At 43.5% G+C, this 23,679-nt stretch overlaps 2 protein-coding genes across 5 annotated transcripts in view; one reads left to right on the top strand and one right to left on the bottom strand.

Annotated features, from left to right (window-relative positions):
- MEGF11 (multiple EGF like domains 11) overlaps window positions 1-15,050 on the bottom strand; it is a 431,740-nt gene extending 416,690 nt beyond the window's left edge. Inside the window, exons 1-2 of the mRNA XM_060294090.2 lie at window positions 14,479-15,050; window positions 10,608-10,748 (exon numbers count right to left, since the gene is read on the bottom strand). Coding sequence (XP_060150073.1) covers window positions 10,608-10,647 — 40 coding nt within the window. The 5' untranslated portion in view covers window positions 10,648-10,748; window positions 14,479-15,050. The remainder of the gene's footprint in view (window positions 1-10,607; window positions 10,749-14,478) is intronic.
- A 54-nt stretch (window positions 15,051-15,104) lies between these two features.
- The window catches only part of DIS3L (DIS3 like exosome 3'-5' exoribonuclease), a 35,151-nt gene continuing 26,576 nt past the window's right edge, over window positions 15,105-23,679 (top strand). Inside the window, exons 1-2 of one of the 4 annotated variants that reach the window (XM_030875206.3) lie at window positions 15,105-15,347; window positions 16,920-17,073. In XM_030875206.3, the coding sequence (XP_030731066.2) occupies window positions 15,209-15,347; window positions 16,920-17,073 (293 nt within the window). In that variant the 5' untranslated portion in view covers window positions 15,105-15,208. Of the gene's footprint in view, window positions 15,348-15,585; window positions 16,145-16,919; window positions 17,074-23,101; window positions 23,239-23,679 lie in introns of those variants that run through there. The other 3 variants (XM_030875205.3, XM_030875207.3, XM_030875208.3) reach the window with 3 other exon arrangements.

Genomic DNA, 23,679 nt, shown 5'->3' with positions numbered 1-23,679 from the left:
CATCTTTCCACATTCTGTTGATTAAAATGGGTCACAGACCAGCTGAGATTCAATGTTGCAGAACCAGATGGGTATGACTCCTAGGAGGCCTGATTCACTGGGGACCATCTTTGGACGGTAACTAGGTGGTTACTGCAGCAATCCACGTGAGAAAAAGCAAAGGCTTCGACCAGGATAATAGCAGTGGAGGTGGTGAGAAATGGTTGATTTAGAATATATTTTGAAGGTAAAATCAGAAAGATTTACTGATGACTCAGATATAAGCTAAGAGAAAATAAAAAGAGCCAAGGATGAGTCTAAGTTTTTTGGCCAAGCTGGTGGTGTCCTTAATCAGCCAGCCAAGTGTCACCAGGAGCAGTGGCCTTGGAGCCTTGGGGTCAAATCCTGTCTCTGTTATTTATCACCATATTATCTTGGAAACTCGACATCTCTGAGATTCTGCTTCCTGATCTGGAAGATGAGGATAATACCTGCTCACCCTTGGTTGTAAGGTCAGCATAGGATCCAATGAAATCTTGTATGTGAAAGCAACTGCCTTGAGTTCATCATAGATGCAGTGGCCGTAGGAAAACCACACACCTTGAAATCATGAAATCTGGTTCCATCCCAGGTCCCTCTTAGACTTGCTGTAAGAACTTGAGCAAGTCATTTACCCTCACTTTGTTTCCTTATAAACTCAGGCCGTAATATTTGCACTGCCTGCGTCAAACACATTCTATGAGAATCAATCACAAGAACGTGGAAAGCACTTTTGAAAAGGCATAAGACGACAAATGGAAGGTATTATTATTGCATCACTAATGACAGATCCAATATCTAGACTTGGGGTAAAAAAACAACAACAATAGGGTAGAATCTATATAATCCACCGTTTCTCATGTGACCCACGGGTTCCAGGCTTGGCTTAAGGAACAACCAGGGGAGAATACCATTCAGAAGCCGCTGTAAAAAACACAACCCATAATTGCAAGTCAATCATAAGCATGGCATGAGAGTTGGTGAGTTATTCATAATAATGGAATACAGGTAACGAGCTTGTATTTGCAGCACTTTCACTCTGAGGGAAACTGTTTTGTTACTTGATTTTTTTAATGCACGGGAAAACTAAGGGGTGAAAGCAGCAGGTCATGTCATGGAAGCAAAGAAACAGCAGGAGCTGAGAAAAGAAAGGCCCAAATAAACGTCTTTCTTCAAAGGCGAGTGCGTGACATCTGGGACCAGGCCAGGTTCTGGAACCCAGGGCAAGGACAGCAGGACAGGGAAAACTCCAACATCCCCAGCAACCAAAGAGAGCCTTTGGGTTTTAAGGGCTCATCTGAAAGACAGTAAATAGCCTGGTATTCAATTTATTCTCTGCAGAGGAATAAAAGACTGAGTCAATGCTGCAAGGATGTGAACTTGGGTTCTGAGGGAGTCAGGTGCTCCGGATGGTTTAAACACTAAACCGGCCCCTTCAGGCAGGGGAGCACAGGACATGGAAAGCAGTCATCGCCTTTTAGAAAGAGTGTTTCTGTTTTCATTATCTTTTAAGGCTGTAGTCAGTGTTGAACGATAATAAGAAACTGGCATGGGGAAAAACACGCGCCCAATCACAGGCGTACACAATAAAATTGCTATTATAGACTTTTGTGGATATAAATAGTTTTTAAAATGAGGCTGCTATGACTGGCATCTTAGATGCTACCTGAAAAAGAGTCACGTTTATATATTCCAACAGTTGCACCAGTCCCTGGTCTCAGCTTTCCACCGCAGAATGGGCTGGGTAATTTTTTTGGAATGAATATCAATGCAGACCAGTTGTGGGGTAAAGAAGGGGGGCGAGGATTGAAGTGGAGGGAGCACAGAGAGCAGAGAAAAAGGACTTGATGCCCGACAGGCGAAAACTGAAGAGGACAAAGAAATAGGAAAAATAAAAAGGAATAAGGACGGGTTTACTCAGAATCCCGTTAACAATGCATCCTCAATCGGCCCTTAGGAACAGGCTTCGCTTGGTGATTTTGTCCCTACATTTAGCCACAATCCCAAACAGTCAGGGTGGCTGTTCCTTTGCTTTCCCCATTCTGGTGAAGGCATGGCAGTAATTAATGAGTATTCTGCAAAAACATAATAACGTCCCTGCTGAAATTTCCTTTAATGGAATTACTCCCCCCTGCCCCCATACACACATGAGCTCACAGACGTCAAGGGGGCCTAGTTGAAAAGCAGGGGCACTTTGAAACTCCATTGCGGGGAATCCCCTGGTGCTCCAGTGGTTGGGACTCTGCGCTTCCACTGCGGGGAGCACAGGTTCAATCCCTGGTTGGGGAACTAGGATCCCTCAGGCCTCGCGCCCAGCCAAAAAAGAAAAAGAAAAAAGAAAAGCCATTGTCAAGGTCAAAGCTCGGTGTGAATAATATAAAGTGAGCGTAAGCAAGGGTTTTTTGACACTGGGGAGTGCTGAACCCTGGAAGCATAATCAAAAGAGCTTGTAGAATTTCAGAGGCATGGGCCTTCCCGAAGGTGGAGATACGGAGTAGAATAACCACTGCACATCTCTCATATCATTCAGGTACAAATACTTACTCAACCAGGCAACGATTCATGGTGGTTGGTCTGCTGATTCTGAGACTACTGAGCACCAGCTGGAAAGGCGATGGGGGCGTGGAGATCTACCGAGTGAGTTTCTACATCCGCAATAGGTCCCATCCACTTACTGGTGTTGAGCACACAGAGTGTGCGTTAAGAGATGAACACATACAGATGGAAAACACCACAGGGTAGTTGAGAATGTGGCACCAGAGCTGGGTCATTGCCATCTGGGCGCCCCATGAGGGCCTCAAAGCAGGACCCAAATCAGCCTGCTCTTCTCGCCATCTCTCAGTGGACCTCCCGCCACTCATGGCTCTTTTAGCCCGTGGCACCACCGTTGTCCTAGTTTCCGACTCCAAACTGAGAGTCAGCCCTCCCTGATGCCGTTGCTGCCCCTTCTCCTCCTCCCCGTTCATGGCAATCTGTCTGCCACCAAGTCCTTTAAGACTCTCCCCCATCTATCCCTTCTTTTCACGTCCCTCTGACCTACCCAAGCTGAAGCCATTTCTCCTCCGTAGGAGCTTCCCTCCCAGTCTCCTTCTGTTCTCATTTCCTTCTTCTTCCTCCAAACCATCCTGACATAGTGTCCAGATTGATCTCCCAATGTATGAATTGGCTCATACCATTCTTCTGCTCAAAAACTTTCAAGGGCTCCCCACTGCCTATGCAACAAAGCCCAGGATTAGGTACCCTGTCATTCAGCTAAAGCCACCTTCCATTCTCCCATTGTCACATGTCTGCTTGGTGTTTTACCTTCTGCTCTGCTTACACTCGGTTCAGCCACCACCTCCACTGCCTGGCCATCCCCTGGCCTGAAATGACATTTCTCTTCCCTGAAACTATAGACAGTGTACTTAGAGTCTCTAAGTGTATTTGGCAATACTCTTCCACATACACGTCCATGTGGCAATTCACGGCTCACTACCTGTGGCATCTTATCTGTTTCACATGACACTGTGCTGTTATTTAATGTTTTGCCTCTTTGTGTCTCCACTGCCTGATCAGGTTGAAAGCTCCTTGGTCTGCAAGCACTGCCCACATCTTAATTTGTTGGTGTACCTTAACCAACTGCTATGAACAGAGTAGGTGCTCATTAAATACTTATCAACTTAGGAGGGGAAAACCTTAAGAGCATTCTTCTCACAAAGGTCTTGAAAGTCAGCAATCTGTTCTGAAAATTACAGAAAAGGACTGCCTTCCCAAAAGGCTCCAGCTCTGGATGAGGCAACACTCCCCCTATGACCCACTTCATTTCACCTCCACAGCTCAACTCAAATTAAAAATTCAAGAGCTTTGCTGGAAACACCTGCCAGGAGTCAACACAGATCCCAGAGAGGAAATTCTATAAAGGCCTCCGGATCTAACCCAATCATGATGAGGTTAATTTTGGCTCATGACACAACAAGCCCTACAGTTGGGGTTACAAGGACAGGCTCTGGCCTGAGCAGAGTGACAGCACATCCAGGCCCCCAGGGGTACACACACGCCCACCTGCATGCAGACTCAGACATACATAATCATCCTCAGCAGAATTTTGAAACTTCATTCCCAAATCGCCCATGGAATTGAATTTCTGGTATCTGCGTGCATATATGGGTATGCATTTTCCATTGCTTGTTTACACAGAGTATAAAACATCACTGTAGAGGAGTCGCCAATTTATGAACAGTTTGTCTGCTTCAAGTTCATTTGTTGGCTATTTGGAACTCAGATCGCATTTTTCCCTGGAAGCAACAGTGTGCCCAAGCCCACTTAACCCTTAACGTACTGTGTTTTAGTACCACAAAATGATTTTCATTCTATTCATCGGGGGTTTGCAAACTCAAATGCCTGTAGTGGCCAGGTGGACAATGTAAATGAGGAGAGTTGGGTCAGGAGACCAGGGAATGATGGAGACCACTGCGCATGTCCCATCTAAAGGGTGCAGCCCCTCCCCAGCTCCAGCAGTGGCTGCCCCGGGAGAATGCAGGCCCAGTGCAGAAGATCAGGAGAAGCAAAACACCAAAATCTCAGGTGAAAATAGTTGGTGAAAAGATTTATACACAGTGTAGATGAAATAAGACACATCGTTGGGCTGAAATTGGGCTCATGCTTGCAACCTCTACTTAATAATGTTGCTTCTTTGAGGAGAAAAGCATTTAAAAAAAAAAGCATTTTAATTTCTACAAATCAATGCCAGGAAAGTACTTCCCCTCTTCTGGTGAGGTGGGTGGCTCTTCCTGGGTACCAATCCTTGCATGAGAGAAGGCTAACGTCTCTGGGGTTCTTAAAACCCAAGGCTGCTGTAGGGTCCCTGGTCTAAATCTAAGCCCCACACCTGGCCCCATCACTGAGTGTGAAGATGTGACCTTCCCACTCCTTTCTGATGTGTCAGGGTCATTTGTTAATAGGGTACGTGTAAGTCAGGACCTGCCCGTGTTTTGCTTTATGTTTTGGTGCTGGTTGTTACTATTGCTCTATTATTTTGTATGTTTTTGTTTGTTTGTTTGTTTGTTTTTACTGATTATAAATGTTATATAAGTTCACTGTAGAAAATCTGTACATTTTTCCCTCCTTGAAGTAATCACTGTTAATAGTGATTTCCTGTTTTTCAATCTTTTCCTTTCCAATTTTTTTCACATTACGTAAGGGTAGTGGGTTGAATGATGCCCTCCACTCCACTTCCCCCTAAAAAATTATGTCCACATCCTAATCTCTGGAACCTGTGAACATGACCTTACTTGGAAAAGGAGTCTTAAGGATCTTGAGATGAGAATTTAGCCCATGGCACCAACGTTGCCCTAGTTTCCAGCTCCAAATCTAGTTATCCCTCCATGATAGATTATCCAGGTAGCTCCTAAGTCCAGTGACAAATATGCTTAGAAGAGACACACAGAGGAGACACACAGAAGAGGAGAGAGCAGTGTGACCATGGAGGCAGAGACTGGAGTGATGCGGCCACAAGTCAAGGAATGCCAACAGCCACCAACAGCTGGAAGAGGAAAAGAACAGATTCTCCCCTAGAGCCTTGGGAGGAAGCACGGTCCTGACAGATTTCAGACTTCTGGTCTCAAGAACTGTGAAAGAGTAAATTTCTGTTTTGTCAATTTTGTGGTAATTTGTTGAGGCAGCCCTAGGAAAATAATACAACAATACATGAATAAATGGATGTAATTAATTCAAACAATACAGGATTATGCAAAGTAAAAAGGGTGATAGTCTCTTACATGCCACACAAATCCCTCTCTGTTCCCCATGAGTAGTAACTGTTTGGTAATAACCTTTCTAGGCCTTTTCCTATGCATGTCACACACACACCCACAGACACACACACACAGAGGCATATGCACATAAATATAATTATATGTCTTTTTTCAAATAAATGATAGCATGGTATTCTGCTATTTGCTCTTTCTAAAATTCAATATTTCTGGGGGATATTTGCATGTCTGTACATAAAGATCTGCCTTATGCTTCAAAATGACTGCAGTATATTCTATGAACATAGCCTATGTCATTGTTTTCAATGATTCTAAACTTAGTAGCAATATTACAATGATAAATCAAAGTTGACTCTATTCACTTGGCTACAACTGAACTTATTTCCCCCCTTTTCAATCTACACATTAAATATAGATATATAGATATATATATATAGAGAGAGAGTGTGTGTGTGTGAGAGAGAGAAAGAGAGAGATATTAGTACTGTTCACCAAATATCTCTGGCTGTCTTCTGCCCTTGGAATTGGGTGTGACCAAGTGACTTGCTTTGGCTAGTGATATGTGAGCAGAAGTCACTAGTGTCATTTCCAACTGGAATCTTTAAGAGTGTGTCCACAATTTGTCTCATTCTTCTTCCCCTGCAGAGCAATTGCAGAGGCACTAAAGGGAGCCTCCATCAGCCTAGCTCTCTTGGTAAGGATGACGCAGAGTGGAGGGACGGGGAATTCCCTGGAGGCCAAGTGGTTAGGACTCCACGCTTTCACCGCCGAGGACGTGGGTTCCATCCCTGGTCAGGGAACTAAGATCCCACAAGCCTCATGGCGTGGCCAAAACAAACAAACATTTGACACCCCAGAGTGGAGGCACATATAGTGTGAACAAGAATTAACCTTTGTTGTTTTAACTCACTGAGATTTGAGGGTTGTTTATTGCTGCAGCACAACACAGCTAATCATAACTGATTTTACATATATAATATATATGTGATATATACATTATATATCATATGTACATATCAAATTATTTAAAATATATATACATTTATATATTTTTATATATTCATATATATATATATATATATATATATATATATATATCCTACCCTTCTAAAACTGGAGAAAGCTTAAAACAAGTAGTTTGAAAGAAAAATGTGTGGTTTATTACAGCCTGCTCAGTATTAATCAACAATACAATTAACAATACACTTTTTACTTCCCGTTTAGTTATTTATCCTTTTTACATTTTCACTAAGATGATGAACTTAATGCCAGTGGAAATGAAACACCACGCTATCAATATCAGGCTTTTCACACTGGCCATAAGTAAACAAATATGTTGTGTGGATATGTGGGTCCGTGGACTTGTTTTTTTAAATCTCTAAATGCCACTATGCTCTGCATCTATTAATGAGGCTGTAGGTTTCAGGTTATTTTCTTTGGTTTAATGTACATTTGAAACAACAGTGCGCTGCGGGCTCAAAGAACAGCCCTTCTCTCTTGCTTCTGGATGGGGGATTGGCAGGTGCTGTTTGCATTAGGGAGTGAGGAAGTGCTTTTCTCTGATCAAGTGATGCCTCAAGCTGATTAAAGAACGTTGTTTGTAGAACTGGAAGGGGATCAAAATGCCTTCAGTGCTCCAAGTCAGAAAAGACAAGGCCTTGAAGGCTAATATGGTGAATATAACAAGAGCCTTATGGTTTCAATGAAAGATATTGAAGAGCCAAGTCTTTTCTCTCCTGGGGAGAAGAATATTTTTTAATGATATCTCTTAAATTGTCAGATTTAATAGAAAAAAATGAGAAGAAAACCCTCCTGCTTTTCCCCACCCAAACGCTGCAATCAGAGAAGTTTCCTTAATCATGGCTCTGACCCCATCACAATTCTACACGGAAGATGCGCTGCAAATATTGGCAGCCTCCCACTTTCCTGGGTTTGATGACGGCAGTCAGCGACACAATGAATGACGCCTCTGATGATGATGACATTTTAAATTTAAAATTCGAATATTCAAAAATGCCAAGGCAACCTATCACCTGTCACAGTGGGATTTTAAGAGAGGATCTTAATCTGGGGGATACAGCATCACTCCTCTGTAGCAACTAAGGGGTAAAACAAAAGGAGATGGTTCTTACCCACCAGATCCCCTAGACACACTGCCCGCTCCAAGTTGATCCTGTGTTAGCAAAAGGGGCTGGACTCTATGCAATGATTCCTCAGTGAATTCTGGGCCCAGCGTAAGTCACTGCTACTTGAAAATTAATAGAATATGGGTTTGTATTGGTGGAGTTTTCTCCTCCTTAGCTTGAACTAACCAAGGCAGCATTATCTATCATTCATTTACTTTCATATAGCCTCTGAATTATTGGCTTGGTTCTCTCATTTTTTTTTAAAGTCATTTATGCTGCTCTCAGATACTTAATAAATACTATCATTTTAAATATAACTTATTGAGTTCAAATGTTTATTATAAAGCGTTATTATGGTAGTGCTATGGTCTGAATGTTTGTGTCCCCCCAAAATTCATATGTTGCAATCCTAACCCCCAAAGGTGATAGTATTAGTAGGTGGGGCCTTTGGGAGTTGCTTAAGTCATGAGGTGGAACCCTCATGAATGGAATTAGTGCCTTACAAAAGAGGCTCCAGAGAGACCCCTAGCCCTTTCTGCCATATGAGGATTCAATAAGAAATCTGAAACCCAGAAGAGGACCCTCACCCAACTATGTTGCCACTGTGATCTCCAACTTCCAGACTCCAGAACTGTGAGAAATAAATTTCCGTTTTTTATAGACTACCCAGTCTGTAGTATTTTGTTATAGCAGCCTGAACAGACTAATAAAGGTAGGCAGGATTCTAAGATGGTCTCAGGATTCCTGTGCCCCAGTGTACACACACCTTCCCCAGGTTACTCAGTTAAACACTGATCTAGGTGCTGCTGTGAAGGGATTCTGCAAATGCAATTAAATTCTCAAATCTGTTGACCTTAAAATAGAAGATTATCCTCAGTGGCCCTTAAAGGAACTGGGTTCTCCAGGTGAAAGAGATTTTGAAGTGTGAAAGGGCCCATGGAGAGGCCACATGGCAAGGAACTGTGGGTGGCCTCCTAACATCCAGCCCATCTTTAGAGCCCTGCCTAATATCCAGCAAGAGAAGAGGGGCCAGGGTCCTACAGCTGCAAGGAACTGAATTCTGCCAACAACTATGTGAGCTTGAAAGAAGACCCCAAGCTTTAGAAGGGAATCAGCCCAGCTGACACATTGATTTCTGTCTTGTGAGACCCTGAGCCAAGAACCTAATGCGGCCATGCCCCGGCTTCTGACTCCAGAAACTGAGGTAATGAATGAGTGTTTGAAGCTGCTAAGTTTATGGTAATTCGTTATGCAGCAAAAGAAACCTAATACGAACAGATATAGGCCTTGCTCTGGCCTAAAATGTAAAGAAAGTTAAGTATAATGTAATTTTAACTTTTGGCCCTCATTCTTCTTCATTTAGAACAAGATAACAAATATGTAGTTTAACATGCCTTTTGACTATTAAGTAATTAGATTTAAAGTTTAAAATCTAATACTTTGCTTATATTTATCCAAAACCTGGAGGATTTCCTAGAGGTTAGGATTATTACTAAGTACTCCTTATTCTCTTGTCCATTTTTTTTCACAACATTTCTACCGTCATTATTAGGTTTTAGAATTCAAAGTTTATCATTGTAAGATATAAAATGGAATTCACTTTCCCAAATTCAAACATACGCAGTAACAAAATAGTAAAATAAACAGGAAAACTCCTTGTAATACATTCATCCAATGAAATAACTCTTCACCATGACTGGTATTTCACTGGTAATAATAATCCTACAAGACGAATGAAAACAATTTCATCAAATAACACCAATACAAAAAAATTAAAATGACAGATAGTAACGTTTCTATATTTGAATTATAAATGGCTATCCACATAACTGAATTTTCTTTTAGTCTGCTTCAAGACTTAACGGATTTTCTTTTTCTTTTCTGTATTAATCATTGAAGCTTAGTTTCTAATTAATTTTGGAGCATCTGGATCTTTGAGCTCCTTGGATGAAGGTATTGTTTAATGTTAAGGTTATTTGCTGGTTTGTTTCTTGTCTCAAATAACTGGTTGCATTTTAATGGCAACATATGAAAGGCCAAATTTCAACAGCTCAGATACCAGCGCAGAAGGTACTTTAGCTGAAGCACCCTCCCCGCAAACAAAAATCAATGAAACAGCGCCCCTTTGTGGTAGAAGGGCAAAATTATCGGTACGTTAACAGTACAGTAAAAATCTTGGCGAGATACAATTGGTAAGCACAAAATAATTTTCTCTTTTAAAAAATTAGAAAGAGTTAAGCAGAACATTTTAGAGTAATCATTGCAAAGTGGATTATGGGGATTCACAGGGTGTTTAGAAAGCCAAAAGGGAGTCATTGTATCTGCTGAGAAAAGTGAAAATCAAGGATTAACAGCCTTTAACAGATAGGAAATTAAATTATCCCTAACACAAGTAGCAGAGCAATCTCAGCAGCAGTTTGTCCTCCAATGACTCTTCCACTGAGATGGAGCACAAATGAAAGTAAGCTGATTCTTCAGCTAAATGGGATAATGTTAGACATTTACATGACCCTTTAGAGTCATTGACGCGTTAATACTGATACTCAGCAACATCTGTTTTGCTAGCTGTATTTTATAATTGAAATCACTAAGGCCCAGGGAAGTTAGGAAAGTAGTAGGGTCAATATTTGAAACCCATTGTTTCCAATTCCCTAAACTAAAATAACTGAGTTTATCCAATGGTCCGCTACGAAGAATGTACCCCATTCTGTACCTGGCTGTTTAGCAGCTGAAAGGTGGCATGGCTGGGTCATCACTGCCTGGACTCTGTAACCAAACTGCTTGGGTTCCAAGTCTTGCTTGAGTGTGTGGCCTGGGGCAATTATTCAGTCCTCCTGTACTTTGGTCTCCTTGCCTGCAAAATGAAATTGGTAACAGTATTACAGTCCAGGCATTGTTTTGAGGATTAAATGAGAAAACACAGGAAAAGTGCTTAGAGCAGGGCCTGGCACCTAGTAAAAGCTTGAGAAACATTAGCGGTAAGTAGTTGATGCTGCATAGATTGACAAGCTCTTCAAAAAGTTGCCAACTTTGCCTTATATTTAAAGAGTTCTAGGATGCATATCAGATATCAGCAGTGGTAAATTACTCGGGAGAAGTAGACTTTGCATGCAAGCAGAACTTCACCGTTTTTACTTGGCATCCTTCAGAATTGTTGGAATGTGTTGCAACACGCAGGTTAATAAATAAAGACAGAATATTTCAAAGCCTGCTTCAGTAATCCCCTCTAGCCCTTGGAGCTCACTGTCCAGAATTCCTTTTATATACTTAACCTCCCTGCCCTCTTAGCTCTTTGTAAAGATGCCCCACCCTCTCTGGGCTAACCGTTGGATGAGTCCTTTTGATAATAATCCAGTGGTTGCTGATGTCTGCACTCCCAGGGCGCCTCTGAAAAAAAGGCAGGCAAACACTACAAACTCCTGCAGCATAAACACACTCGTGTTCAGCCTGAAGGAGACTGCAGTCAGGCACCAGGTAAACCAGACCACAATCAGGGATTTCTATCAGCAAGAGAGCACTACAAGCCGTCACAGCATTATGCTATCTGGGCACCAGGTTGTCCATCTGCGCTCGGATTGACAAGGAAAGGGAAAACTGCAAAGGAAGCAGGCCACCAAGCATCCTTCCCAGTGTGGCACTGAAATTTAGAACTGCTGGAGGATCCTGAAGCAGTTTCATCAGGACTTTTAATATCCAGTGAGGAGTTTTTAAACAAATGGGCAAGTCTTCGGCAAGTTCCTTAATCTCCTTTGTAAAGTGGGTGTGTATTCCTTAGGGTAACACAGCTGCTATAAGAAAAGTTTATTTCTCCCCTGCAAGAGACCCCTGTGGATGCTCCTGGGTAGGCAAGGCAGGGCTGTGCTCTGCACAGTTCTTCAGGGAACTATAAACAGTTCCCTGAAGAACTGCACAGTTGGTGCGAGGGGTCGGTGTGTGTGCTGTCTAACATGCACGCTTCCAAGATCCCCTGGGCTTTGGCATCCATTCAGGAACAGGAAAGCGCAATATCCATGGGAGGTTTTTAAGGGTCAGGCCTGGAAAGGGTGCCATTCCATTCTGTGGCCACACCTATCTACGTGCAAGGGAGGCTGGGAAATGTGTTTCACCTGTGCCCAGAGGAAAAAAGGACATGGATTTGGTTAACAGAGAGCCAGTCTCTGCCACAAGAAATCACATGTAGACCAGCACTGTAAAAAGAGGTGAGACCAGAGTGGGCCGAGCTGGAGTCGTCATAGGTACAAGTGCTGAGGTGATGGTAGAGCCAACTGACTTAGGGCTAAGGGGTCTGAGTTAAGGACAGACAAGGAGTCACCAGTGCCGCTCACCGAAGGGTCTCAGCGCACTACCTTCAAGCCAGGAGGGAGCATCCGCACTACGCAACACAAGCACCCCACCCCACACTTTTTCGACCTTGGATGTGTTTTCACGTGACTAACTCTGGCCAATAGGCAGAAGCAACATGTATCACTTCTGGACTGAGCTTTTAATTGCCGTTGTGGGCTGTCTCGAGGGCTCCCTTCCCTCTGCCAATGAACAGCAAACAGTGTTCCAGCGAGGACTGGCTCCATCAGCCTGGGCCCTGGAGAAAGAATACAGAATGGATCCTACAGGTACCCACGTAACATCTTGTTTTAAGTCACTGGTCTTTTTGAAGTTGTATATTACTGCAGCATAACCTAGTTTATTCTGACTGATAGAGAAACATATTTGTATCTACAAACGAATCAACAAAAAGGCATTCTTGTCCATTTTAGATCATCAGCTGGAAGAACTAAGGGAGCATGCTTTTGAGAACATACTTTGTACATTATTGCTGCCAAGCAAGCAAAAGAAGTGCTTGATGGGCCTTGGATTATTTTAAATACCGATAACATCAACTTTCAACAGGCCCCAGACACACTCTCGACCTTAAAAGATCATTAGTCCCAATTTAGAGAAAGTTTAAAGTTACGAAATGCTAAAGAGAGATGTTAAGGACATATAATCAGAAGTAAAAGAAAAATGAAAATCGGAGAGGTTTGGAGGGAATCATGGGCAGCTGTTAGAAGCATTTTTATGTAGGGGTCAAATCCTGTTGCTTGTCTGTCGTCTGGGGTCTCTAGAACTGACCTCCTGCACTGTTGGTTGTCTATGGGCCCTCCTAGTGCTCTGGTCTGTGGACCAGCACTGTAATGTTCACCTAACTTGTGAAATTCTGTCTCAGATCTCACTCATATCGTCCCACACTGCAGATAACTTGACATTAAAATGCAGTGAGGGGAGTTCCCTGGTGGCCCAGTGGTTAAGAATCTGCCTGCCAGTGCAGGGGACACGGGTTCGATCCCTGGACCAGGAAGATCCCACATGCCACATAGAAACTAAGTCTGTGCTCCACAACTACTGAGCCTGCGCTCTACAGCCTGCAAGCCACAACTACTGAGGCTGTGTGCTGCAATTACTGAAGCCCACGCGCCTAGAGCCCAAGCTCCGCAACGAGAAGCCACCCAATGAGAAGCCCATGCACTGCAACAAAGAGTAGCCCCCTCTCGCCGCAATCAGAGAAAGCCCACACGCAGCAACGAAGACCCAACGCAGCCAAAAATAAATAAATATTTTAAAAAATGCAATGAGTGAGGGAACATGACTTTTTAATATGTTCCCCTAGAGTAAGTGATCAAACAGGATACTCTAGTTCTGCTCACTTTAGCATAACAGGAAGCGCCAATGTTCCCAGCCAGCTGGTTGAGCTTCCTTAACTATTGCTCAACAAGTTGACTAGAAACTCCTTGGATACAAGAGCTATATTTTATTCATCTGTGAATAGCATGGTAATTAGTGAAGAGCCTGTTTTGGATTCAGCCAGATTCTGTCTTGAATATTGATTCCATCATTTAATAATTGTGTAATCTTGGACACTTAACCTCCGTAATCCTGTTTCATCGTCTGTAAAATGGGGATAATAGTGCCTGACTCCACTGACTTGTTGTGGAAATTAAATGTGACACTTCTTTGTAAAGCTCCTGATGCAGCTCAAAAGTCTTTGTCGAGAGCTTGGCGGAACAGTGGCTTCCATCCAGCCAAGAGTATGATCTCAGAAGAGACTGTGTGTTAGTCTCTATCAAATTTAAAGGAAAATTCCTTTGCCAGAGGCTGCAAACGCCATCATGTTGAGGTTGAATAGATAATGTTTACCTCAGAGGAAGAGATTAGTTTCCATTTTATCTGCACTGTTTGAATTTTTATATGAATTAAAAATACAAGAAATTAAAAATAAATACAGCTTTTTAAGGGGGAAAAAATGTTGGGCTGGCAGGGGTGCTGGCTTATTTGCTGGCTCTTTTAGCTCTTTCAGTGATAGCAAGAGCAACAAACAGAACGTACTAATAATTGTCTATATTAATACAAAACACTAATAATTATCCATATTAATAAGGCAGCCCCATTCCCATATGAACCTGAGGGTAGAAACAAAGTACAATAATCCTTCAGAGTTGCACCAAATCTTCGCAAGACTTTCAACTAGCTTCCATGTACAGACGGTTCCGACTTCCCATGGTTCCACTTACAATTTTTGGACTTTGCCACGGTGTGAAAGTGATACCCACCTGGAATTTTTATCTTTTCCGGTCTAGCGTTACTCTTGCGTGATGCTGAGCAGGCGGGCAAGTCCCAGCTCCCAGACAGCACAGGGTAAACAACCGATACGCTTGCAACCATTGTTTTTCACTTTCAATATTGAACACTTTCAGTGTTCAATAAATTACTTGAGATACTCAACACTGTCATAAAATAGGCTTTGTGTTAGATGATTCTGCCCAACTGTAGACCAATGTAAGTGTTCTGAGCAGGTTTAAGGTAGGCTGGGTTAAGCTGTGATGTTGGGTAGGTTAGCTGTGTTAAATAAATTTTCAACTTAGATGGGTTTATCGGGACGTAACCCCATCGTTAAGCGGAGGAAGACCTGTATTATGGTTGTCTCCCTTAAGTCTTTTGCGTGGTTTCCACCCCTCCCAGGCAACTGTAGGAAGGGGAGAAACTGAGGCGGGGTTGGGGGGGAGACTGTGGGCCCAGCTGCAGCGCCCACACCGCCGGCCTCCTGCTGCTCGCAACCCCAGGGCGTGGGCCGTTACGGCGGTTTCGGTGCGGAGCCCGGAGCGCTTAGGCCGCCGCCAGGAGGTCCCACCGGCCGGGAGCTCCGCGGAAACCAGGCCGAGGGGGCGGGCCCGAAGCCTCGGCCTCGCCTCCGCCCGCGCCGCGCTGCGCCCGCCGCTTCCCAGCCGCTTGCTCCGGGCGGCCTCGCGGGGCCCGGAGCTCTGCCCGGGGAGCGCCGCCAGCATGCTGCAGAAGCGGGAGAAGGTGCTGCTCCTGAGGACCTTCCAGGGCCGGACGCTGCGGATCGTGCGGGAGCATTACCTGCGGCCCAGCGTGCCCTGCAACAGCCCGCTCTGCCCGCAGCCCGCCGTCTGCCGCAACGGTCAGGGCAGGGGCTGGAGGCTGGGGAGGGTGGGCAGACGAGGACCGGCGGGAGCGGGTTGGCCCGGGCGGGATCGCCGGGGGCCGAGACCGGGCGGGCGTCAGGGCGGCGGCGCCGGGGTAGAGCGTCGGCCGTGAGGCGGAAGGGCGCGTCCCAGAAGCGGAGCGCGAGGCCGTGGTGTTGACGAGTCCGAGGCCCCCGGGCCTCCGCCGGCCTCCAGGCATCACCTCCGGCCCGGCTGCAGGTCGGGCGCGAGGGGCCGGCGGCTTCCGAGCCGCGCCACGGCTCCGCTGTCGCTCCACAGCGACTCCCGACTGCTCTGCCCGGGAAAACGGAAGGGCCGAGAGGCAGGCGCCCCCGCAGCGCAGAGGGCGCGGTTTGGGGCTTTCCGAGGGGCCTGTGGGCGCTGGAGCGTCCTGCCCCCAGGCTCGCCGCAGTGAAATCCGGTGGACCCGAGCTGTGGGCCCTGCAGTGCGAGCCGGGCACGCGGAGCTGACGCTCTGCCGCTCCTCGTTGTACATTTCTTTGCTTTGCTCCCTGCCAGCACCTAGGCCTCAGACATCCAGTGGAGAACCCTCTTGACTGTAGGATTTGTGGATCATCTGGGCCCTCATTGTACAGGAAGGTCATGGGGAAATTGGATTTGGGTCGGCTGCCCACTACACCTTCCTCCACTTGATTTCTGGGCTGCTGGGGTGGCCGACTTAACGATGGTTACTGGTTCTCTTCCCTATGGTGGGAGAGGAGCGTGGTGGTCCTTTTCAGCGAATATTTGGGATCCTCAGCTTACGGTTCAGGTGAACATTTCAATTACAGCTTGACTAACCAGCTCCGAGACGCGGGCTAGGTGGAAATGCCACCACCGCCCCTGCTTGCACTGAGCATCTTTTCTAGTCAATTGAGTCTTTTTGGCCCTTGGAGACTTTTGAACACGTTCACAAGCTTGAGACACAACCGACTTAAAATGGCTGGGCATAAACAAGTGGTTAACGTGTATTTGGGGAGCCCCATTGGAATGTGAGTGTAGGTCAGTGGGTTAACAATATATAGTTAAGTTGTGCTGAAGATTTGGTTGTTTTTGTGTGTTTTTTTTTTAATCCGTCATCTTTTACATTACTGGCAACACCATAAACCACGTTGAGCTTTTATTATCACAGCTTCAGAAAAATGAAGGTGCTGAATTTACCTGAATGTTGGGCCTCTACCAAAGTAGATTTGTCTTTTAAAAACTACACAGTGGGGCTTCCCTGGTGGCGCAGTGGTTGAGAGTCCGCCTGCCGATGCAGAGGACATGGGCTCGTGCCCCGGTCCGGGAAGATCCCAAATGCCACGGAGCCATGGCCCGTGAGCCATGGCCGCTGAGCCTGTGCATCCGGAGCCTGTGCTCCGCAACGGGAGAGGCCACAACAGTGAGGGGCCCACGTACCGCAAAAAAACAAAACAAAACAAAAACTACACAATGTAGTTAAGATTGGAAGTTGTTCTGCACACTGGGGCACCGTGACATTGAAATCATAATAAACTAAGTTTGCAAACGTTGTCTAATCTCTTCTGTTTTGAATTATGCTTCAGATGGGAAACTCTTGTCTAGTGACGTGACTCATTACATGATCCCAGATTGGAAAGTCGTTCAAGATTACCTCGAGATCCTTGAGTTTCCTGAATTGAAGGGAATTATTTTCATGCAAACGGCATGTCAAGCTGTGCAGCATCAAAGAGGCCGGAGGTATCTGTTTTGCATTATTTATTTTTTTATGGTGCGGACTTTTTTTCCCCCCTTTAGAAGAGGTTCCTTGTTGGAGAGAAAGGGGAGGAATTCATTATTTTCGTCAGAAAAGACTTTTTGAACTAATTTGGCATTCTTTTTGCCAGTGAGGAATGCAGTAACATTATTTTATATTTCTGCTTCAACACCTGGCCAAAAGGTCTGACTGCAGATCAATAAACTGCAGTGTCCCCACGATGTGGGTATTTAAGATTCTTGCCTTTTGGTTTGCATTTTTATAGTAGCAGAGCTATTGCCTATATCATGTTGAAGACTGCATGTTATTTAATCTTCTTATTTATAGATATATTGTTTCAGAAACTTACATTTTTTTCCCCTTGGGAAAAAGAAAGTATTTTAAAATTTGAGGCTCCTTTATTGTGGAGGCAAGTTGTACTTGTGGTGATTTATTCAATGAAACCAGAACTAACTTGTTTTATTTTTAGATTACTAGTATAACCACCAACCATAGGAATTGTATTTGCGAAACAAAGAATTTCTGATTGAAATCAGTCTAAAATGCTTGCCTTGTACCTAAATGAAGAACAGTTGTTCACCTTTTAAACAAATACTCTATAAATGGTTTTGCTTCCTTTACATTGGGAAAAGATCTGTGATTTGAACTTGAAGACTGTATGGAAACAGCATATTAGAATTATATACCCAACCTCTTAACACCACAAGTTAAGCAGAAATTCTGTGTTTATTCTTTTTCAAATGTTGTGGTTTTTTCAGACCTTGGTAGTAAAAGATGAAGTGTGTTTATTTGTATATGAAAATGATAAGTTGTTCTTATTATATGCTCAGTTCAAAAAAATATGCATTAACTAGGTTGTGTGCAGGTTTTTCAGATAGAATATTTTTATATGAGCTTGAAGTTGATTTTGTTCAGACACAAAGATATAGATGTTTATACACATCCAGGTTTAAATGCTGTTCCAGGTGTCGTATTTCAATTTCTGCTACTAAAATCAATTTGTTGTTATCATGTGGGTTGCTAAGCCTTTTCAACTTCTGTTTTCTAAAATGTTTTTAATATTAAGGATTGTTTTAAAAATCAATTCCTGGGGACATTCAAAAGCAAAGAATTGGAATTTAAATGTCTTTTTTCCTGAACATTTCAAAAGTAGTTAACTTGATGAAAAACGATTGGTTTTCCATTGCTTTACCGTGTCTCTGAATGCACTAAACGTGAAAACAAAAGCTGAGGAGTTATGGAACAGGCCCACAGGATAATACTCTGGTTTTGCCATTGGTGAGCACTTTTTGAGTTCCTAGTTCCAGGCCTTCTGGAGTACAAAAAGAAGTCTTGTTCCCTCTCTCAACAAACTTGTTGTCTTGTTGGGATTAAATGCAAGAAGCAAGAGGGTAATTATGACATACCTTGGACACATGTAAATAATTTAATGGGGACTATGTAAAGTGCAGAAGTAAACATGGGGTGTGGGGATTTAAAAAGCCCTCCGAAGGAAATAGGTTTGAGACTGGTCTTAATGCAGGGAGATGAACATGATTGATGAAGAGGAACAAGAGGCAGGAAAAGGAATCAGCAAGTTGGGGACTTTGTGCTTTCTTTACCTGTTAAGCGACCAGCAGGTGTATTCAGGTTGAAACAGCTAAAGGACCACAATTACCTAAGCCCTGGAAAGTGTCATATATTAAAAGCTAACTTTAAAGTTGATGAGAGCCATTCAATATGTAAGATCCAGGAGATTTGCTTGATTAATTTGGCCTTCATAAGTGTTAAGCATAAGTCATTTGAGTTTTTGTATTTAACCAAAGGTGGCCTAGCAGAGCCTCTCTGGTGCTTTGCTTCATTTAATATTGGAAAACATTTTGTTTTTCAGTTCTTCCTCCGAGATTTTTGAGATGCTGGTAAATAATTCATTCTATTTTATATGCTTTTAGGAATATTATTGCTTAGGAAAGGTTTGTCAGGTGAAAATACCTAGTCTGGTCTAGTGTCTGGTAGAAGGATGCCTTGCTTTCTCCTTTTGACCCCCTCCTGAATGCCTTCTGTATAGCTTGAATCTCAGTTTCTTAGTACATAACATAAGACTGGAATCAAAATATTATAGTTGAAGAGGACCTAAGAGGTCAACGTGATCCCCATCCTACATCAGTGTTACTCAACATGAGTAATGTAGTCGACTTTGTTTCTAAAAGAAAAAAATTCTCATGGATACCCAGTGTTAATTTAAATTAATTCATTGTATTGTTACTTAAATATGTTTCAACATAAATCTAGGCATAAATCCTCATACCTAAGTACTTAATGCAACCCTAAACCCAAATCAGACCTTCAAACTAAACAAGGCTACAAATGAATATTAATTTAATGTGACCAGTGACATTATTTTACTGACATGAAATCACCAGAGTTGGGTTTAATACTAGAAAGACACAGCCTCTATGGCTACAGGCATAAGCTCTATATTTAATATGATTTTGTAGTTTGATTTCAATAATATCAATGCAGAAAAATGTCCTCATAAGTATATTATACAAAACAGTATGAAAAATGTCAAGTTTTTGATCAGGATAATCACACATTCTGCTATCTAACAATCCTCAAGTGCTTACTTACTGAGGGCTCGTGTGATCTCCCTGTAAGGGTGACCTGTCCACTGCCTTCAATCATGTGTTCAGCTGTTCATCTGTGTATCTACAGATATTTATTGAGAGGCTCTATGTGCCAGAAACTGTGCTAGCACTGAGCATACAGTGGTGAGCAAAGGCAGACACGCTCTTGAGGGGGAGACCGGCAGTAATCGATAACCAGAGAAACAGATGGAGAAGTGAGCTGTGACAGGCGCGCTGAGGGAGGGGTGCTGGGCTCAGGAGAACCCAGACTAGGCAGGGAGGAAAGGCTTTCCTGAGTGAGATGCGTGTGCTGAGCTCTAAGGGATGAGTGTGAGGAAACCAGGCAAAGAAAGGAGAAAAGCTTTCCAGGCGAGGAAACTGCTGTGCAAGGCCATGGGGAGAGAGAACGTGGAGCATGAGGGAGGAGAGAGCCCTGGATTGGACTAAGGTAGGCCCCCATGGGCCTCAGGGATGTGGTGAAGCGTTTTAAGTAGGGGCATGATCAGATTCCTGTTTTTAAAGGATTACTAGGCTAGTGGAGAAGAGGCTTGGAGAAAAGAAGAGGAGGCTTTAGTTCACATGAGAGATGTTGGTAGCTTAGAGATGGAGAGAGAAATAGACATTTCTAAAAGCTGCTTAGTAGGTAAGATCCATAGAACTTCCTAAGTATATAGCAAAGCGAGTTGAAAATATGTCCACACAAAAAGTTGTGTGTGAATGTTTGTTCATAACAGCTCTATTCATAATAGCCAAAAATGGAAACAACCCAAACGTCCATCAACTGATAATGGTTACACAAAATGTGGTTTAACCATACAATGAAATATTATTCAGCCATGACAAGGAATGAAGTACTGATACATGCTACAACATGGATGAACCTTGAAATTATTATGCTAAGTGAAAGAATCCAGCCCCCCCCACACACACACAAAAATCATATATTGTATGATTCTGTGTATATGAAATGCCCAGAATCGGTAAATCCAAGAGACAGGAAGTAGGTTAGTGGTTGCCAGGGGCTAAGGGTCAGAGGGAATGGGGAGTGACTGCTTAATGGGTATAAGTTTCTTTTGGGGGCTGACAAAAGAGGAGTTAGATAGTAGTGATGGTTGCATAATGCTGTGACTACACTAAAAACCATTGAATTCTGCATCTTAAAAGGGTGAATTTTTTGGTATGTGAATCATATCTCAATAAAGCTGGGGTTTTTTTTATGTTTATTTATTTATTTATATTGGCTGCTTGGGGTCTTTGTGGCATGCGAACTCTTAGTTGGGGCATGCATGTGGGATCTAGTTCCCTGACCAGGGATCGAACCCAGGCCCCCTGCACTGGGAGTGTGGAGTCTTAACCACTGCGCCGCCAGGAAGTCCCCCTGCTTAGGATCTTAGTTGTGGCATTCGAACTCTTAGTTGGGGCATGCCTGTGGGATCTAGTTCCCCGACCAGGGATCAAACCCCAGGCCCCCTGCATTGGGAGCGCAGAGTCTTACCCACTGGACCACCAGGGAATCCCCACTGTTTTTTTTTTGTTTTGTTTTTTGTTTTTTGTTTTATAATCTATAGGACTTAGTAATGGCTTTAGGTAAGTGAGATAAAGGAGAAGGTGGTGTCAAGGATGACACTAAGGTTTCTGGCTTATGTAACTGGATAAAGAGGGGGAACACTGGAGAAGGTGGGGGGTGGGAGGTCATGAGTTTGAGGTGTCTTGAGGCTTCCAAGAGGGCAGACACTGACACCAAATGGCATTGCAGCCTGAAGCCTGGTCCAAAATATACTCCATTAAAAATGTTTTAAGAATATCACCTCATATAAATGGAAATAGAAACTTCTGAAATTCTTGGAGAAAACTCAAGGACCTCTGAATTTAAGTCTAGGAGACCCTACCTGGGTTCTGCAAAAACTGAAGAAATGCAACATTGAGTACAGGACTCACTTCCTTGTACCTCTCGCCACTGGTTGTGGGACACCCACTTCTAATCCCCAGAGACTGTAGTCAGCAGGGGGAAGGGATGTTGCATCTGAAGGTAAGATCACCACTGAATAAAAATAGTAAAAAAAAAAAAAATCAATCTAGAGAAGGTAAGTTTTGCTGTCCCCCTAAAAAATTGTCTGAAATGTTTAGATAATGGAGATTTCGAAAACACTTTAGCCAGACCAGGGAAACTAGGGTTTTTCTGTAAGCCTGGAATTTTTTAAACTTCAGATAATTTTATTGTACTTGAGTATCTGGAACTGTTGTCCTGTCATTCAGGCCAGACTTGTTCAAGGCACCACGATGTTCTTTGCTGGCTCTATGCAGAATACTCATATATCTAATTCCATCATATGCACCACCAACCCTAACCAGCAAAAACTACGACTGTGTTGTATGGATGCCCTATTAAATTATAGCCGTAAGCCCACTGCCTACAAGACAACCCGACTGTCACACTCAGAGTGATTCACTGTTTGTTTCCTGCTTTCCCCATTAATATTCTTGTGCCATTTGTTCATTTGTTTTATCTGGCTGATAGGTAGCTGACAAATGGAAGCACACACTAAAAGTCTAAGGAAAATGCATGGGAGTGAAACTGAAAACTGAGAAAATTCTTTTTGTTAGGTGATATATTTTTCTAAACATTGGCAAGGATTGTCATTACTTTCATGTGGTGGTAAAGCGCCCGGGTCTGGCTTGTGGAGCATCAGTATTCGGAGAGGACAGGATTCGAGAAGCCCCAGGTTTAAAGTACGGGTGTGCTGACCAATGCAGTGATGTATGTGAGGCCTAGCAAAAGAGTAACCGGGCTCTGAAAATATCAGTTTGTCCCAGGACATTTTTATCTCGTATTTGGATCACTGTTGTCACAAGGGGTTGTGAGTTCATGGATTCATTTGGAAAATAGTTATTGAGCGACTGCCGTGGGTTAAGTACTAGAGATACAAGGAGGAAGCCTACTGTCTGCTTTCTTGAGCTTTCTGTCCCCTCTCTCTCCTCCTTTGGGCCCTTTGTCTACCTAACTCTTACCCATCCTTCAGGTCCGTTGCCTCCTCCTGGGTGCCTCCCTTATCCCTCCCATGTTCCTGTCACACCTTGTACTTTTCCTTTCACGGCACTCATCCCGCTGAAATGGGTGGTTCTATTTTTTTGTTTGTTTTATTTTGTTATGACAATTAGTATAGCTATTTTTTTAATTGTGGTAAAATATATATAACATAAAATGTACCATGTTAACCATATCTAAGTGTACAATTTGATGGCATTGTGTACATTGACACTGTTGTTCAACCCATCTCCGGAACTTTTTTCATCTTCCCAAACTGAAACTCTACACCCATTAAACACTCATTCCCCATTTCCCCCTCCCCCAGACCCCTGGCAACCACTGTCCTACTTTCTATCTCCAGGTATTTAGCTACTCAAAGAAACTCCTATGAGTGGACTCATACAATACTTGTTCTGCGACTGACTAGCTTATTTCACTCAGCATAATGTCTTCAATGTCCATCCGTGTTGAGGATATGTCAGAACCTCCCTTGTAAGGCTGAATAATATTCCACGGTATGTATATACCACATTTTGTTTATCCATCCATCGCCCGACAGACACTTGGACTGCTTCCACCTTTTAGCTAATATGAATAATGTTGCTCTGAACATGGGTGATATCTCTTTGAAACCCTCCTTTCAGTTCTTCGGGGTCTATACCCAGAAGTGGATTGCTGGATCATATGGTAGTTCTAGTTTTGACTTTTTTTGAGGGATGGATGGTTGAGTTGCATTCACCATGAGCAGGACCACGCAGACGAAGGGCAGCATCGGGAATGTCTAGGTGTGTCCCCTGAAGGCACTCAGTGGAGCACAGAGGAGGAAGTTTGTAAACAAATACCTGCCCTGGGTTCAGGTGCTTTATTAGGGGTGTGGATAAAGGGAGCAAAAAGTGGAAAAGATCAGGAAAAATAGTCAATATTTTTTCAGTGTTTTCTCTGAAATAATAAATTTC

This window comes from Globicephala melas, chromosome 2 (genome assembly GCF_963455315.2).
Source record: "Globicephala melas chromosome 2, mGloMel1.2, whole genome shotgun sequence".
Classification (NCBI taxonomy): domain Eukaryota; kingdom Metazoa; phylum Chordata; class Mammalia; order Artiodactyla; family Delphinidae; genus Globicephala; species Globicephala melas.
This window is presented reverse-complemented; position numbering and strand designations above follow the sequence as displayed.